The sequence below is a fragment of the Bradysia coprophila genome, unplaced genomic scaffold, assembly GCF_014529535.1.
Source record: "Bradysia coprophila strain Holo2 unplaced genomic scaffold, BU_Bcop_v1 contig_232, whole genome shotgun sequence".
Taxonomy (NCBI): domain Eukaryota; kingdom Metazoa; phylum Arthropoda; class Insecta; order Diptera; family Sciaridae; genus Bradysia; species Bradysia coprophila.
In genome coordinates, this window is record NW_023503493.1 from 16,571,374 (window position 1) to 16,588,048 (window position 16,675).

The 16,675-nt window shown below is 34.2% G+C and overlaps 1 protein-coding gene across 2 annotated transcripts; it reads left to right on the plus strand.

The window, feature by feature from the left end:
* The first annotated feature begins 597 nt into the window (after nucleotides 1–597).
* LOC119077002 (sodium/potassium-transporting ATPase subunit beta-2) lies at nucleotides 598–16,675 on the plus strand. Of its 2 annotated transcripts, none has more exons than XM_037184110.1 (6): nucleotides 598–1,119; nucleotides 11,312–11,452; nucleotides 11,517–11,636; nucleotides 12,147–12,430; nucleotides 12,502–12,670; nucleotides 14,269–16,675. In XM_037184110.1, exons 1-6 carry the CDS (start codon nucleotides 975–977, stop codon nucleotides 14,370–14,372), a joined length of 963 nt encoding a protein of 320 aa, XP_037040005.1. In that variant the 5' UTR covers nucleotides 598–974; the 3' UTR covers nucleotides 14,373–16,675. The 2 variants fall into 2 exon arrangements, with proteins under 2 accessions (XP_037040005.1, XP_037040006.1); XM_037184111.1 differs by lacking the exon at nucleotides 598–1,119 and adding an exon at nucleotides 5,508–5,902.

Genomic DNA, 16,675 nt, shown 5'->3' on the forward strand with positions numbered 1-16,675 from the left:
ACGTGACTATCATATCGTTTGTTCCTGTTAATGTAATAAAGTCTTCGAAATCGTGACAACGACAAGTCAACAAGCTACTGCCTCAGGCATGACAACTTCGCTTATTTTACAAACAACGAGATTATTTGGAATCAATAATACCACTGAGGTGTAGTATTCTGGAACCCACAGCTATTCATCTGTTATCGATAACGACGGCGAAAATAATGACAAGGTCTGAGTAACATGGTCATTTATACAGTAAAATGCATGTTAAAAAAATTGAAGTACAAGATTTGGAATCAACAGATTAAAAATACTTTGATCGATGGAATTAATAGAACCGATAATAATACTGGTCGAATGCTTGCCGTCTGTAACAGGTTAAAATAACAATCGTCCTGCTAGCTGTTGACAATTTAATTATGCGCTGAGTTAAACTCTTATTAACAACGGTGTTCTTCTCTCAACATAAATTTGAAAATGAGTGTATATCATAAACGTTGCTGACATTTACAAAAAAAAACGGTAGCAAACCCATGTAGTATCACCCACCTACATAAATTAGTGTATCAGGTTAAATTCAGATTGTACAAAAGAAGAATCTGTCCGTGTATTTCATTTGGATATACCTCAATAGTTCAGATAGCATTGCAGACAATTTTCATTCAGCTTTTTGAATTAGTTCGTTCAGAAATCTTATTGTAAAATTATCATTCATTAAGCTCACTCAATGGAACGGAAGATTATGAAATGAATTAATTCAGATCATTGTGACGATCTCGGTGGATTGACGTGTTTCTGTCTTTGCTCGCGGTGTTCATACTTTTGCGATTCGTTTTGTGAAGTGAAGTGCTTTTAAAAATATTTTTTTTTGTTTCCACGTTAGTGGTGAATGCTTTGAAAATTTGAAAAATTTTAAAAGTAAAAAATTTATTGTGTTCATACCTGGTCGTTTGCTGTGAAAATTTGAAATTTAATTTTGAGAAGTGAAAATGGTGAATCAAGGAGATGAAACGATCGATGCTTTCCAGCAATATTACAGTCGACCACCTGTAATGACAACGAAAGAATCATTTACTAAATTCTTATGGAATCCAGATAACAGGAGTGTATTCGGCCGAACTGGATCAAGTTGGAGTAAGTTTAACAACTTAATGATTCGCTCTAACCTTTGATATGCAATGTTACTTGTCTATGTATTTAAATAAAGAGACATTCGTTATTTGGGTACGATTCTCCTAAAAAAATCGAAGTTTTGAGGAAATGTGTACCAAAAAGAGACGTTAGGAATGAATAGATGGAGAGTTCAATATTTCGGAAACGTCTCCGAAACATTTTCTTCTCTAAATGTTTAAACGAATTAAAACGATATGCTCGAAAATTAAATGTGGTTAGAGTCTAGTATCTCAGCTCTTTAATGATAACTCGTTAGATTGGGTTTAATATAAACGTATTTGGAGTATAAACTATTGTAAAATGTAACAAGCTTTATTTGCTGAAATTGCTATGTCCATGGAAAAAATACGTTTGGTAAGTCTGTGGTACGTCGTTGTATAAAGTGGCCCTGATCATTGATTATAGCTCCTCAAGAATCTACCGCCGATATTTCTAAAAGTATTAAAGAATTCAATTTAGTTGAAATTGTTCTTCAGCTCAGTCATAACTTTTGTAAATTGTTTCATTGTGTGAGCAATTAAAATACAGAATCATGTGACGAAAAATGTTTTTAAATTTTCACCGAACTGCTATTTTACTCATAACATTATTGTTACACTAAACAATTAAACAGTTGTGAGTATCTGAACACGTTCTCTGTTTCGTTTTATTATTTTGCGTTGAATATTTTCGTGAAACTTAGTTATTGAAAATAAATAATTCAGAAAAAACACGATTCATTCATTAAAGTAGAAAAAATGGATAATATGTCATAGCTGCCGAGTATCAAAGAAACGAAAAGATAAATCCATTTTACAACACTAAAAAGATCAATTTCAAAACATGTAACTTGAAAATATTTCTCTTATCAATAAACCAGTACAATTAGTGGCCTGGAATTCTTAGACATAGCATAGATCACCAGATTTAATTAATAGTATTTATTACAATCATTATTGATACTATGGCGACGATTGATTGATTGAACATAAGTACAGAATAAACAGTGACATAAATCAATAAACCTCATACTCCAGTTCTACTAAAATATTTCCAAAACATGTTTTAATTTTAGGAAATGTTTATAATGCAATGAACGAATCAGTAAAGAAAAACGATGGCTAATGGTTAACACATCAGCTTATCGCTACGAGCTGCTAGTGCGAAGTTTCGAAACTCACCTAGATAAAGAACCGATTGTCAGATTTTTCAGCCAAAGAAAGCCGCTTGAATCGGTTCATATCAAGTGAAAGTTAAGAGTAAAGCTTTCGCACAACCAGTATTCGAATCCTACTAGTTACGCTGCTAGCATATAGATGGCACTATAACATTTGCTCCCCACTTGCACAGTAAAATATTTTGGTAATGGAAGGATCTCAAAGTAGAACCAGTAAAGAATAGTCATTTGTGTACCTGTTTTGGACGATTGATTTTAGGCAATTTCGCGGATTGTAGGCCGAACGAAGTGAGGATTACAAGCGAAAGTGCCTTAAATCAACCGTCCCAAACAGGTGCACATGTGAGTTTTCATGCAGAGGGCCGGAAACCCGAGAAAATTCGAAAAATTGTCATCATTTTCGGCCCCGAAGCATGAAAAGATTTAAAATTCGTCCTGGGTAGTCTTTCTTTCAAGATACATGGACAGTATTATTTAGATGCGAATGACAGACGATGGGTATTCATAAAATGTTCACCTACAAAACGTGAGACATAATGTTTAGACATGATAAAAAATCATACTTATTGTATTTTTCCTTTGGAGAATGATGTTCTTAACAGTCAATAGTGAATCATATATCAATATCACTAGCACAAATTATTAGTTAATCCCAGCCCAAGATTAGGCACCTTACTCAAATTTACTCAGCGAATTAAACCCGATTAAACCTTACCTAATGCTTTTGGATAAAGTAATGATAATGTACTGAACATAGCCAAACTCTAAGTTTATTGAGACTTTAGTTTACTGCATAGGAAAGGAAAGGTTTGGAATGAAATTCACATTTTATGAAGAAACTTTACCTTGCCCTCTTATAGAAGAGTGCTAATGAACACAGCATATCGATCAATAAAATTGAAAAACAACACTTTTTCCAACCGTAAAGGTATAGGATATCTACTTCAAAATAGACCAAACCTGTACGCGGACCTACGCTGCTCCATTTACAAAAATAGAAATCCGCGACTTGATATTTCAACGGAGTCATGGCGATTCATGCTTAATATACACTTGGAGTGTTCATATTTTCGGTCTACCTACCTGTCTTGTAAGCAGTGAATTGCACAGTAATAATAATCTAGTCAAATTAAAAAAAAACTATTCTATTCACACTGGGCGACGATTCTCATGAATTTAAGAATTCGTAACTTGACAGTTGTCATCTTAAAAGTTACGAATCGCATGGACCAAGGTAAATATAGTGTGGATATAATGCCCTTCAGACGCGCGGCATAGCACATACGTTCGATGCCAATAACATCTTTCTTTAAAATGGTTGACTACGATTTACTTGTATTTCACAAAATATTTTCACTATCTCACAACAGATCTTAGAGTAATCATACCTAGAGAGGAAATTACGAACAGAATTACGTAAAATTTGTGGTCCCGACATGAAATTCGTAATATTTGATAGTTTGAGTTTTTGCCTACTAAATTGGTGGGCAAATTAGCGCAAAAAATTTAAATGTGCCTACTAGAAGGATTTTTTTTTTAAACACTCACTTTACATACAGTTACCACATCCCCTAATGAAGCACGTTTGCACCATATTTTATGTATAATAAAAGGTAATTATTGCTAACGATTTGAAACAAGAATTTCAAAATAGTGGTACGCGTTTTGGAAAATACAAAACTGACAACTATCAAAATTTACAACGCCTACATGTATTAGTGAAAATCTCTACGTAAAATTGTACGAAATGTGAATCTTACACAAACTGATGTCGGGACCACATTTTATCGTAGGAAATACCACTCTAGATATGATTACTCTAAGCAACAGATGTTGAGACTTTCTATTCCATTTTTTGCTTTTGACGTAGATATGAGATGGCGGTTGCATCGAACTTTCGTGCATCCGCACATTTGATTCGGTTTATCCTCCTCACTATATTTACCTTGGTATGGACCGCTCTTAGCATTAAGAGTCAATTCGATAAAACTTCAACCAAGTTAGTTGTATGAAACATGAAAACAAGCCATCAGCGATTTTCGGTGGATACACAGTAATCAATTCAGGTGACCCTCCTGAGTCATTTGCACCAAAATAAATCATCGAAATAATTATGTTTTCTTTATTATGTGGTCTTTAAAACATTTCGAAATTTTTCGTGTATGTCACCTGAATCGATTACTGTGTACCCGCCGAAAATCGCTGATGGCTTGTTTTTAAGTTGTTCGAAGTTTTGGCGAATTGACTCTCAAAGTTATAATTCTTAAATTCACTAGAATTAGTTCTCTGACTCATTAACGCCACTTTGATTTTTCAATTACATTAACAATTCATAAAGTCATAAAAGATGTGCGGAAATCAATACGCAATTAACGCAAGTGGCTACAAGCTGGTCAGATGTCGACGCAATGTTTGACGGGTATACAAATTATGAACGCTTAATATACAACGATCATTAACCTACCAAATTACAGATATATCAGAGAGTGTATGGGTTCAATCGGTTAACTCAAACTAACTAACAACTGGAATTATACCAATCTTTTCTTTTAATATGTTGTTCGTTCAACGCATATTGTTGTTCTCTCTTTACACACTTCCATATTTTGTGTACCTAGCTGCGTATAGTCATGACAACGTTAAAAACACGATAGAAACGTAGTATTTTGAACAGAGGTGTAGTCTAATTAAGGAAAAGTTAAACATTGAATATAAGCATAGCACTGTCAAGTACCGAAGCTGACTTTGACATCACTCAATTAGAAGGCGCACCGAAGCTGCCTTTGACATCACTCAATTAGAAGGCCAAAAACACACCAAAAATTTGATAGCCATTGTATGAAAAAGAATAGCCAATTTTGATCGGTTCAGTCCGCTAGACAGTGGTGCGTTAAGTAACGCAGCATGTTCAGTGAACATTGTTCATCCAAAAGCCGATGAACAATTAATTGTTGAAGACAAGACATAAAAAGATTAATTGGTAGGGACCCAACATAGAGTTCCTTATATGATTTCAAGTCAATTAGAAACATCTACCTTTATGGCGCAAGTTGTTTCATAGTTACATAAAACAACGAACTCGAAAGATTTTCAATAACATACCCAATTACGACACTGCAATATTTTTCGTCATAAATTCTACTGGTATAAAGCATAAGAGAGTAATGAAACAAGAATTGTGTAAAATCCAGTCGTCATTTACATTCAAACCAGTCGTTATATGAATTCGATCAAGATATATTGTGCGCTCACGTAAAACAGCGCGCCCTTTATTCACACGCCAACATTTAATTCGAAATTCTTTTTTTTTTAGTAGAAACATATTTTAGTGAGCCAAATTACATAATTTTAGCGAAAAAGTGAATTATTTACGCTAGTGTACTAGTGATCAGTGGATCTCGTTAATTGTTAAGAAAAATCGTCAATATTTTTATTGGTGTAATACAATGAAGAAATCTGGTGGACCCGACCAAATAGATTCGTCATCATTTACGAATATTCGTGAGAGGCCACCGCCTTTTAGTCTAAGACGTTTCTTGTACAATAAACAGGAGGGATTATATTTAGGAAAATCAAAGGCCGGATGGGGTAAGATTGACCAAATATTTTAATGAAAAATGTGTGATAAATTCTGCAAGCTGCACTATTTAGCGATCATACAGTAATATGAAAAATATCCATAAATAAAACCGTTTTGTTGGCTCGCTGACAACGTGCGATGATTATTTGGTTATTCATGTTATTACTCATAAGTGCAGTGGAAATTTTATTTTAATTAACTGAGGAGGTAATAAGGCATTACCCTCCCTAGGGAAATGTCTTTACCACCATCGTAAATTAAAATAGCATACTATACTATATCAGGGAGGTAACTCGACATCTCGTATCACGTGGAGAAAAAGAACCTCGGGCTGACGCCCTCGGATAGTTCTACTCCTCTGGATACAAGATATCTCATTACCTCACTGATATAGTAATCTACTATTTATTTGATTTGTTTTCCTGTGATGAGTTAAACATAGCCAATTTACGGCTTGGAAGTATTTCGCTTAATAATAATTCGATTATTTAAGCTTGACCGAAATGGCATCCATAGTTAACGATCAAATGCTTTCTTAAATATGTTTATTTATCATGGATACCAACAACACTTATTACGTACGTATACATTGTTATAATGTGCGTTATACCACCATCTACAAGCCATACACTTTGAAACAAAATAAACAAACACAACAAAACACAGGTGTGTCGGCAATTTTATACCATACTACCTGAGAGAATTTCATTGTTTTTATACCACTCTGTGTATACATACAGTGTATACCACTGATGAATATTATATTTTCAAACGATGAACGATTGCTGATGGAAATGCTGCATATTTTGTTGGGTGGACTTGCTAATTTAAACGTGTATCTTGTACGATATCACACATTTCTTTACATCAATTGAGGAATGTAAATGGTTTCTCCATTTGACGAGAATCACTTTTTAACAACGTAGTTAACAATCGAGGTAATGGCATGCATAGGTACTCATGCTATACTCTTTGAAAGAGTTGTTCCATTACTTGTTGCGTATGTAACCGTTTTACCTTCTTCTTTGTTATTGTTTACACTCTGAATTAAGGGTGCACAAGATGTATGAGAGGTTCGCTATAACGAATCTGGTTTTTGAAAAACTTGCACCCTTCGTACATGGTTTTTTTTAGAGACGAATAATGAATGGACAGAACAGGCCTTTTAGGAGATTTACATTGAAATGTTTAACAATGTTGGAGTGTGTATGAAACCGGTTCCTATAGGATTGAGTAGAGTTCCAATTCGATACAATCAATTAGTTGATAAAGTAAAGTTTATAATGGGGTTCTGTCAGGGCCTATTTTAAAAGAATTAAATTCCCTAAAATTCCTTAAAATAGGCCCTGGATTATGTCCAATGAATGAGAAAAAGAACTTCAGTAAATGTTCAGTAATAATTAATTACTTATTAATCATATTGTATTGATACAATCGTAACACTTCAGTTGTCACAGAAGCAACCACAAATTGTACATATTAAACTGCATATCACGTTCACGTTTCATTGCGAAAATCGAAGGTTTTTCCAATAAATATTCACTGGTAATGAGATCGACAATTACTCGATAAATTACATAGTAATAGTCAATCACACTTTAATATTGTTGTCATTTGTATAGTCACCGACACTTCGAATAGTTACCCACTCTCATTTATATTCAATGGGATGATAGTTCGCGAGATGACTCGTCCATGACATCAGTTAACCACGACCGCTCGATCTCATCTAGAACTATTTTTCCCCAGCTACAAAATCAAGATCTTCTGTCAAAAACCAAAAACTGTTATCTTTGTTAAATGTTAATCTTAGTACCTACTTTTGAATTTTGACTAAGTTAAATAATAAGTTAGGGTCTAAGGTCATTATTTCGTTTATAAGAAATTTGTAATACTTCATCATCCACATTATTAATAAAATTAAAATGGCTTGAAGAGTAATTCTAATATAATGATGAAAAGTAGAGTTTCCGAGTGAGTTTAGTTGATCCGAGGCGTAGCCGAGGTCATTAAACACATGGAAACGAGACTTTACATTTTTATCTCTAGTCATGTAAAATACTATTACATGCTGAGGGAGTCGAAAGTAGTGCTTGAAACATGAAAAGCACACTTTTCGACATATGTAGCATGTAACTATTCATATACCTGGTAATTGCAGCATAGTTCATTATAATCGTTTCCGAAGTTATCGTCTGTATTGTTTCCAGCGATAATATACGAAGTCATACAAAGAGAAATTTTCATTTCAAATGAAATAATTATTTGAACAGTGCATCCAGACGAATATTCTAATTAAAGAAATGTGAGCAATAAACGTTTCATGACACATTTGTTTTGTATAGCTGTGTAATCATCATTACAGCAGTGTAATTATAAAGAGGTCAAAGTACGTCAACTGACTGTCTGTTATATTACCACTAGCGACTATACTCGTTAATTGATTAATGACGTCTGTTTGCCTGTTTTTTCGACTTATTTTCATACTACCATTTATGTTGCAAACATTTACCTTACGGAATTTTGCGTTAATTTTATTTTATTTAATGAAAACAATAAATATAAATTGCATTTGTTGGCATTAGTTTTAAATTCAGTAATAAATATTTCGAAGGCAATACTCATAGCATTTTATAATTTATAATCAACAAAAAACTGTAACCAAACCGTGTACTATATGAGCGATTATCATTTATTGTGGTTTTGATATATGGTTGATCACAATGTTTCATTTTTTTTAATATGCTAAATAAGCAAGTGTAATTTAAAGCAAGCAAAAGCACGGACAAACCAGAAAATATGATAAAAAAAAACTGAAATAGTCGAGTGCATAATGGGAAATTTACAATCAACCCGTACATAGCGTTTTGCTGGTAGCTGCATAAGTTTGTTCCCAACAACGAAAGCACAAAATAGGTATTGTTGATCGGCTGATTTATCTTCAACGCACTCACAATTTATATTTAAAAAAAAAAGAGTGAGTTACATTTAAAACATCTCCGGGCTTCCAGGCAATTTTCGAGTTACAACGGTTTTGGAGCATGTACCGTCGTAACGATGCTTTGCACTCATTTTAAATAAAGTTCTGCGAATGCTACATCTGGAAACCGAAATAATATTTTCTCCTGACAGACGCTAGACTGAAAAAGGTGTTTTCACACCGACACGCCGATTGTAGAAGAACCATTTTCATCCTAATACACCACACTAATAGTTGATTCGCATTCAGAATAAAAAACCTGTTACAGTTCCCTTCAAATCTGGTTTTGAAAATCTTCCATATAGCAAAACGCAATAGAATGTTGTGTAACATTTATATAATAAAGACAATTTAATAAATGAGAACTCAAACACAATGTAATTTTGCAAAATGAAAAGAGAAGATGTAGCGCAGACTCATTCATTTTGGCAACGTTTCCTAAAAATGCATTGGCATTATGAATTCTGCTCGGTGATCATTTCACAATGTTGAGAAATTATCTGCAAAGCTAAAATAATTCCGTTGTATCTTCCGATCACTTTGCAAAAAAAAAGTTTGTCCCCAATGTGGATCCCTCATCCAATTTATAGTCTACATTCTTTTACTTATCAGACTGAAACTTCTTGTCTTTTATTCGATGCATTGCTACATTGCTTTAAAGTTCTTAATTCAAATGAATGTTGGTAGTATTTTCTATTCAGATGGTCGTGTTTCCAAATATTGTATATTACAGTGAGTTTTTTTCAGTTTGGAATATATTTGAGATTTTTTAGAGTTTTAAGAGTCATCGATGTTCCGAGTCAATAAAGTGTTTCCAGACTTCCAGAGGTTATGATATTTTGGCTCAAAGTTGAAAATCCCTTAGCGAATTCAAATTTCACGCCAAAATATCATTGATTGGGAAGTACTTAATTTAGGACATCGATGACTTTCAAAACTCTGATAAATCTAAAATTAATTTTTCTAAAAATGATCACTAGAGAATTATTGGCAAAAAGTTATCTGCTCTATTTTAGTTCAACTGGCGGTGTATTTAACTTCCGTTTGATGAAACACAAACATACTTACAAGTAGCATGAATATTCGGGTATGATGTACAGTAGGGGGGTCCAAAAAATAAAAGTGTCGAGGAAGTTGGCGGACCCCTGGGAAAATAAACCTTTATGGCCTCCTGATAAAAATTGTATATGGGGCCGATGCGATCCGAGTTGGTTTATGGGTCGCTCAAGGACGAAATGTGTGAAAAAACACTGAAATTTTCCATACATTTTTTCCATTACTTTGTATGAGAAATTTTTTTTAACGACAATATCAAACTTTTTTGGTCCAGACAACTTAGATTAGATGCAAAAGCAACAAAAATGCGTTGGTTCCACTTTTTGGAATTTTTATATCGTCTGGGCACACCTAACAATATTGATATAGACAAAAATCGACATATAATTTCCAAGTAATACAAAGTCAGGCGAGGTCACTATTTAAATTAAGTGTTAGGTGTCGTTGTAAAGGTAATGACAGTGGCTTTCTAACGAGCCCACACAAGATAAGTTTCAAGTTGGTGTCTTGACGTAACAGTCATTTGAAAATTGCCTGAGTTCACGACCCTGACATTTTTGCACCAAAATCGATTTCTATATAGCTTCAAAAAATTGTTTTCGAAAAAATTTCTTTTTGCAATGAAAGCTTATGCCATAAGCTCTCGTTAGACATGAATATATCCGATGCACATCCCATAAATGTTTTGGAAGAACCCAAAGACTGAGTGAACAGATTACGAATCTATGACTGACTTGGGAGCTGCGAATGCACTTACAAATCATTAAATCGGTCTCTTTGGATTATTCTGAAGTGAAATAATCCAACTCACCTTAAGAAGTGACCTCAGCATCTGTTAGTTACGTTCAATTTTTCATTAACCCTCATTTTCGTGGTTTTTCACATACTTCGTCATTGAGCGACCCCTAAATCGATTCGGATCGAGTCGGCCCCATATATATTTTTTATCAGTGGGTCATATAGGTTCGTTTTCCCCGGGGTCCGCCAACTTTCTCGAAACTTTTATTTTCCCATACGATTCTGGACCCCCCTAATGTACAGTATACCTATGGGGAGTATATTATACCTTCTTACACATTTTCGGGCTTACTGTCATTGAAATAGAAAAGAATATTAGAATCCATACACTCTTCTGTACATTAAAGAGTCTTATTCTGAAATCTGAATGATTCTCGTACCCAGTCGTATAACTTATTGTTTCGTTGGTTCCATAAAGTCAAACCGATGGAGGTAACTAAGAATCTTATTCGGTTGTGATATTAACATTACAATTTACTCGAAACCATTTACCAACATCACGACAGGTCGTCGAACCTTTACATTTCATTATTTACATTATCGGAATGTTATTTTAACGATTTTTGTTTACTTTTATTTGCAGCAAAAATCGGTATCTTCTACACAATATTTTATGGAGTATTAGCGGCCTTAGTTGCAATATGCATGTGGGTGTTCTTCCAAACGCTAGATCCACGTATTCCAAAATGGAAGTTGGAAAAGTCAATCATTGGAACAAATCCAGGTAAAATTTGGAATTCATTTCGCTTTTGGGCTCGGTGTTAAACGTTGGTTTTATTTCCATAAAGGTCTTGGATTTCGTCCGCTGCCCCCAGAAGATAATGTGGAGAGTACGTTAATTTGGTACAAAGGAACGGATCATGAGAACTACAAAGTTTGGACCGATGCTTTAACATCTTTCTTAGAAGGTACACATATAATGACGTCGAAGAAAAATTGTTGAACAACATTGCAATGTGAACATAAATTTGTTGTAAATGCATTCGTTAAAAAATCGTCTCTTGTGAAAATGCAGACACGTTTGGATGTAGGCCAAGACGAAAATAACATTTTCTCAATTTAGAGTCGACGCTAGCTTTCGTAGTAGAATAGAACTAACATAACGAACAGATTAATGACGTACAGGAACTGTTGTTCACACTCAACTCACTGTTTCACATAATTGCGCAAGAAAAATTGTAATACGAATGAACTCATCAACGAATTCTATGAATGAATGAAATTCAATGTTTGTGCTGTTCAAACAGAAATTTCTTTATCTATCGAATGATTATAAACTCACTTTATGTGCTTCGTTACATTATTTATGTAATCAATATTGAAGCACCATGTTCCTCTTTCTTTATGTCTTTATCAACCGTAAAACTTTCTCCCGCCAAATAACACACAAAAATTCAAATTTTCATCCATATTTTTAGTATACAAAACACCGGGTTTGACGCCTGGCCGAGGACAAAATATTTACAATTGTAAATATACATCCCCGCCGCCAGCTGGTCAAGTATGCGATGTTAACATCAAGGATTTCGAGGTGTGCACACTAGAAAACAATTACAGTTATCACAAGAGCTCACCGTGTGTCTTCTTGAAACTGAATAAAATCTACGGTTGGATTCCGGAGTACTACAACCAGACAATCGGTCTGCCAGAGAAAATGCCGAGTAATTTGAAAGAATACATCGCAAAACAGGACCCGCTTGAGGTGTGTAAAAATTGCGAATTGACAAGATGGGGTGATACGTGGACTGATTGAATCATTTTTTATATTTTCAGTTAAATACAATTTGGGTGTCGTGTGAAGGCGAAAATCCGGCTGATGTGGAAAATATCGGTCCGATTGAATATTTTCCGAGACGTGGATTTCCCGGATACTATTATCCATACGAAAATTCGGAAGGTTATTTGAGTCCTTTGGTCGCTGTCCATTTCGCCAGACCAGTTCGTAAGTATTTTTCGTAACATACAGGCGAAATGAAGTATAGGATAGGAGAAGAACATTTACTTGTCGGTATTTGGGGTTGTAATTCAAGTGTACAATTGCTAGCTCAGAGGCGAATTTAAGGTGTCAACGAAATTGAATTCCCATTGCAAGAACCATTGAAATGCGTGTTGTGTTATATATGTCTGCACAGTGACACAATGGCAAAGTCTGCGGAACTTTCAGAACTGGGAGCCTTGAGTGGAAATTTTATGTTCTAACCGGCCCTCTTACATTGAAACTACACATCAAATAACACGAAACCAAATGTAAAGGGTCATAATATTTAGTCCCGAAGATTTAACTTCTTTTTAACGCCCTCACTTCGAAGGGCTGACATTTAGGGTTTAGCAAAATGTCAGGATTCGGCACATTTTAAGTGAATGCGTTTGGCACATCACAGAAGTGTGACCTGTTTTAGTGCTACCGTCTTCGAATAACTTGACCGATAAAAGAGCACTTCATATTCATACTTGTTTTCAAAGTTACTGGTTTTGTCATTGCCATTTACCGGCACTATGTGAGGAAACTTTGACACAAACACACCAGAGTTTCGGAAATGGTCTTATCGATCTTGTCTCCGAGCTCACACCACGATATCGATCGTTTCGCTTATTTCATTAAAGCAAATAGACTCTGTGATCACTCGGAATTACTCACTTAAGCTTGCACGGTGCGATCTTAGAAATATACTGGATAATAATGGTGCAAGTGTGTCTCAATGTAAATGTCATAATATGAAATGAGCGCCATTACCGTCAACTGTTAATAAAAGCCGTCTAGCGTCTCGATTAGAGTTTTGGGTAGCTGCTTCTTGAGAAGCAGTAGCTCACATCAAAGACTTTTGGTTATCTGCTCCCTGGTTTCATCCGGGAAGTTTCCCGGTTTTAAATAGGAAGTCATTCCATTTAGAGATCCTCATTTTGATGTTCCATTTCCATAATATTCGAGGTTGCAAAACCAATGGTTACATAAAGTGCACAATCCCTGATCATCTATAACCGAATCAGATATGCGGTGGCACGAAAGTTCAATACAAAAATATTTTGTGAAACACAAGCAAATCCAAGGTAAATATAGTGAGGAGTTAATGCGCGGTGAGGAGGTAATTCAGACGCGCGGCCCTGCACATAAGTCACTTAAGTGACATCTTTTTTTTAAATGGTTGACTACGATTTTCTTGTATTTCACAAAAATATTTTCACTATCTCACAACAGATGGCCCGGACTCTCTATTCCATTTTTTGCTTTCAACGAAGGTATCGAACAACATTCATGCCACCGCACATCTGATTCGGTTAGGTATGGTCCTCACTATATTTACCTTGAGTAAATCATAGTCAACCATTTTCAAAAAAGATGCCATCGGCAATTAAGCTAATTAAGTCTGAATGGCATTGTCTCCACACTATATTTACCTTGGTCCTACCCTATGTACATCAGTCTAACGTGCCAGACAACAGGAAAAGATAGGATCAATTGAAAGATCTATTCTGTGGAGATGGGCGTGAAATTTTTAATGGTTATAAATAGTGTCTAACGATTGAATTTTGAATTTGTAGGCGGAATCATCATCAACATTGAATGTAAAGCATGGGCGAAAAACATCATCCACGATCGCAAAGAGAAATTGGGATCCGTTCACTTCGAATTGTTAATCGATTAATGCGGATGCATCGAAACAGGAAAATAAATTCAAAATTTGAGGACCAATGATTTGACGAAATCAGAATTAATAGCGGAAAGAAAGATAAAAACGGATTCACTTCGAGGGAATAGTTTCTGTTTCCGACAGGCAAAATGCACACAACAATTTTAGGCTAGTAAAATTTGAAATCTATGATTGTAAGAAGCGATTAAAAAAAAAAACCAAATAGTATGCAAGTTAGATAGTAATTTAAAATTAACAATGAAGCGAAAGTAATTTTTTTTGAATCTCTTTAACATTATATGGTAACGTAAACGTCAATATTATTGTTTTCACACAATGCTCTACTATATTTAAATTGTTCCATTTTTCCCCTCGGGTTTGTTTTACATTTCTCTTCGGTCGTTTAAAATTTAATTGTAATAAAAATTTAGTTTTGTGTGTGAGTTAAAGGTTAGTTTAAAGTAAAACTTTTTGAATTAGACTTTTAAAAAAATCGTATTTGCCATCTACCTGCTAAAAATTAATGAGAAAAATGACGTCAAATGACAATAACATAAAGATCTGAGATGCAATTATACACGAGACACCTAATTTAGTGTCATTCTATATTAACTGCCGGTATATACAGATAATGGCGGGCTCTCTAAAAAAATATATCGTAGTCATGTATGCACAATAGCTCCTAAAAAATAATATTCTTGTGGAAATTTTAAAAGCAAACAAATGTTGTTTCCAATTCGCAAACCTTTTTGTGCCTTAAGAAATATAACAACAACAAAATATTCAGTTCGATACTAACCTGAGACAAATGTGCCTTTTCCAATCCCATCAAATGTTTGATGGAATTTTATTGCATCTCATCAACTTTCCACCGTACTTTTAGCCTAGATTTATTTTTCGATTAAATTTGACAAAAAAAGACAAATTTATTCCAACAACTTGAATGAACATATCCTAAATAAGAATCAATTAATTAGCAAAATATAATTTGTTAATTTAAACTAATTAAATCGACCAGCGAGATCAAAATGGAATATTGCAGGAGTAAGTGAAGGTAGTAGACGGTTTTTAGTGCACACAAAATTTTAATTTACGCAGATCAGTGTCACATTCGAGTGACTCGTTCCCACATGCGTAACACGTTCTTGATTGGATATAATGATGTGTTGACGTGTGGAAAATTTATATCTTACTCCGAAGACGGCCCATACGGCCCCAGACGGTCCATAATATTACGTGCAGAAATGAAAATTAACGCAACTGTCATCGGGTGATTATGTAAGTAAAATGGTTATCTGTATCACCGTTGACGAGGAAGAGATTTTTCCCGATGCAAACACATCTTTCACCTTAAAAAGTAGCACACATTCAATCTTTCAATGCAAAGAAAACCTGAACTTTAAAGTGAAAAGTTTATCATTTGTTTAGTTGATCTAACAAAAGTACATATTGAATTGACCCAAACCATGGTTAAAATTCAAAATTCCGATCGCAAGAACTGCTCTTCTATCAGTACGAGTTGCAATTTTCCATTTTAACCTCGAAGGAAAACCTCACTCTTTTCAAATTTGCTCTGCGAAAATTAGTATTTTTAGGTGGTGATTAAATCGGACCTTTTATTGTCCGATTTGCGTATAGTTTGCGCGTAGGCTCATCGCATGAAACCCCAATGCGTGAATTTTACACATTAAGATTTTTCGAAGAAAATAAAGACATGCATGGTTTTTATGCCGCTTTTCATACCGCCTGAAGAGGAATTTCCTATTAGGGATTCCCTATTTTCGCATTATATAATATTGTAACGTGAAATGAAGCTTTGTTTTTTTTTGGATTTTCATTTTATTTTTTTTATTTTGGTTTTAAATTTAATTTAGATTAACAACGATGAAACGTTTCAAAAACTTTCTATCATCTCAACGTTAATATACTCTTAGATTTGATGAAAAAAAAAATATTTCTTCTATTCACTTCCTTTACAATTGCGTCCTGGAATCATATTCCGAAATTTATATTATTTAAAATAATGAAAAGAAAAATGGTAAATATTAAAATTAATAATTGTAGTGATTTGGTCATAATTATTTCAATGGAATGTACATTTTCAATTCTACCAAGACAATATTATAAAGTAATCGCAGAATTTTTTGTTTGTTTGTTTTAGATTATTATTATTATGAACGATTAAAGTCTTGATTTAATTTTGTACAAAGATAAGTCAACATTTTTTTAGCAATAATTCTATTCATTGTGTTTACGTAACGTATTACATTTTCTCCGTTTGGTTAAACATTAAAGACGATAATCTATTTTTCTGGAAC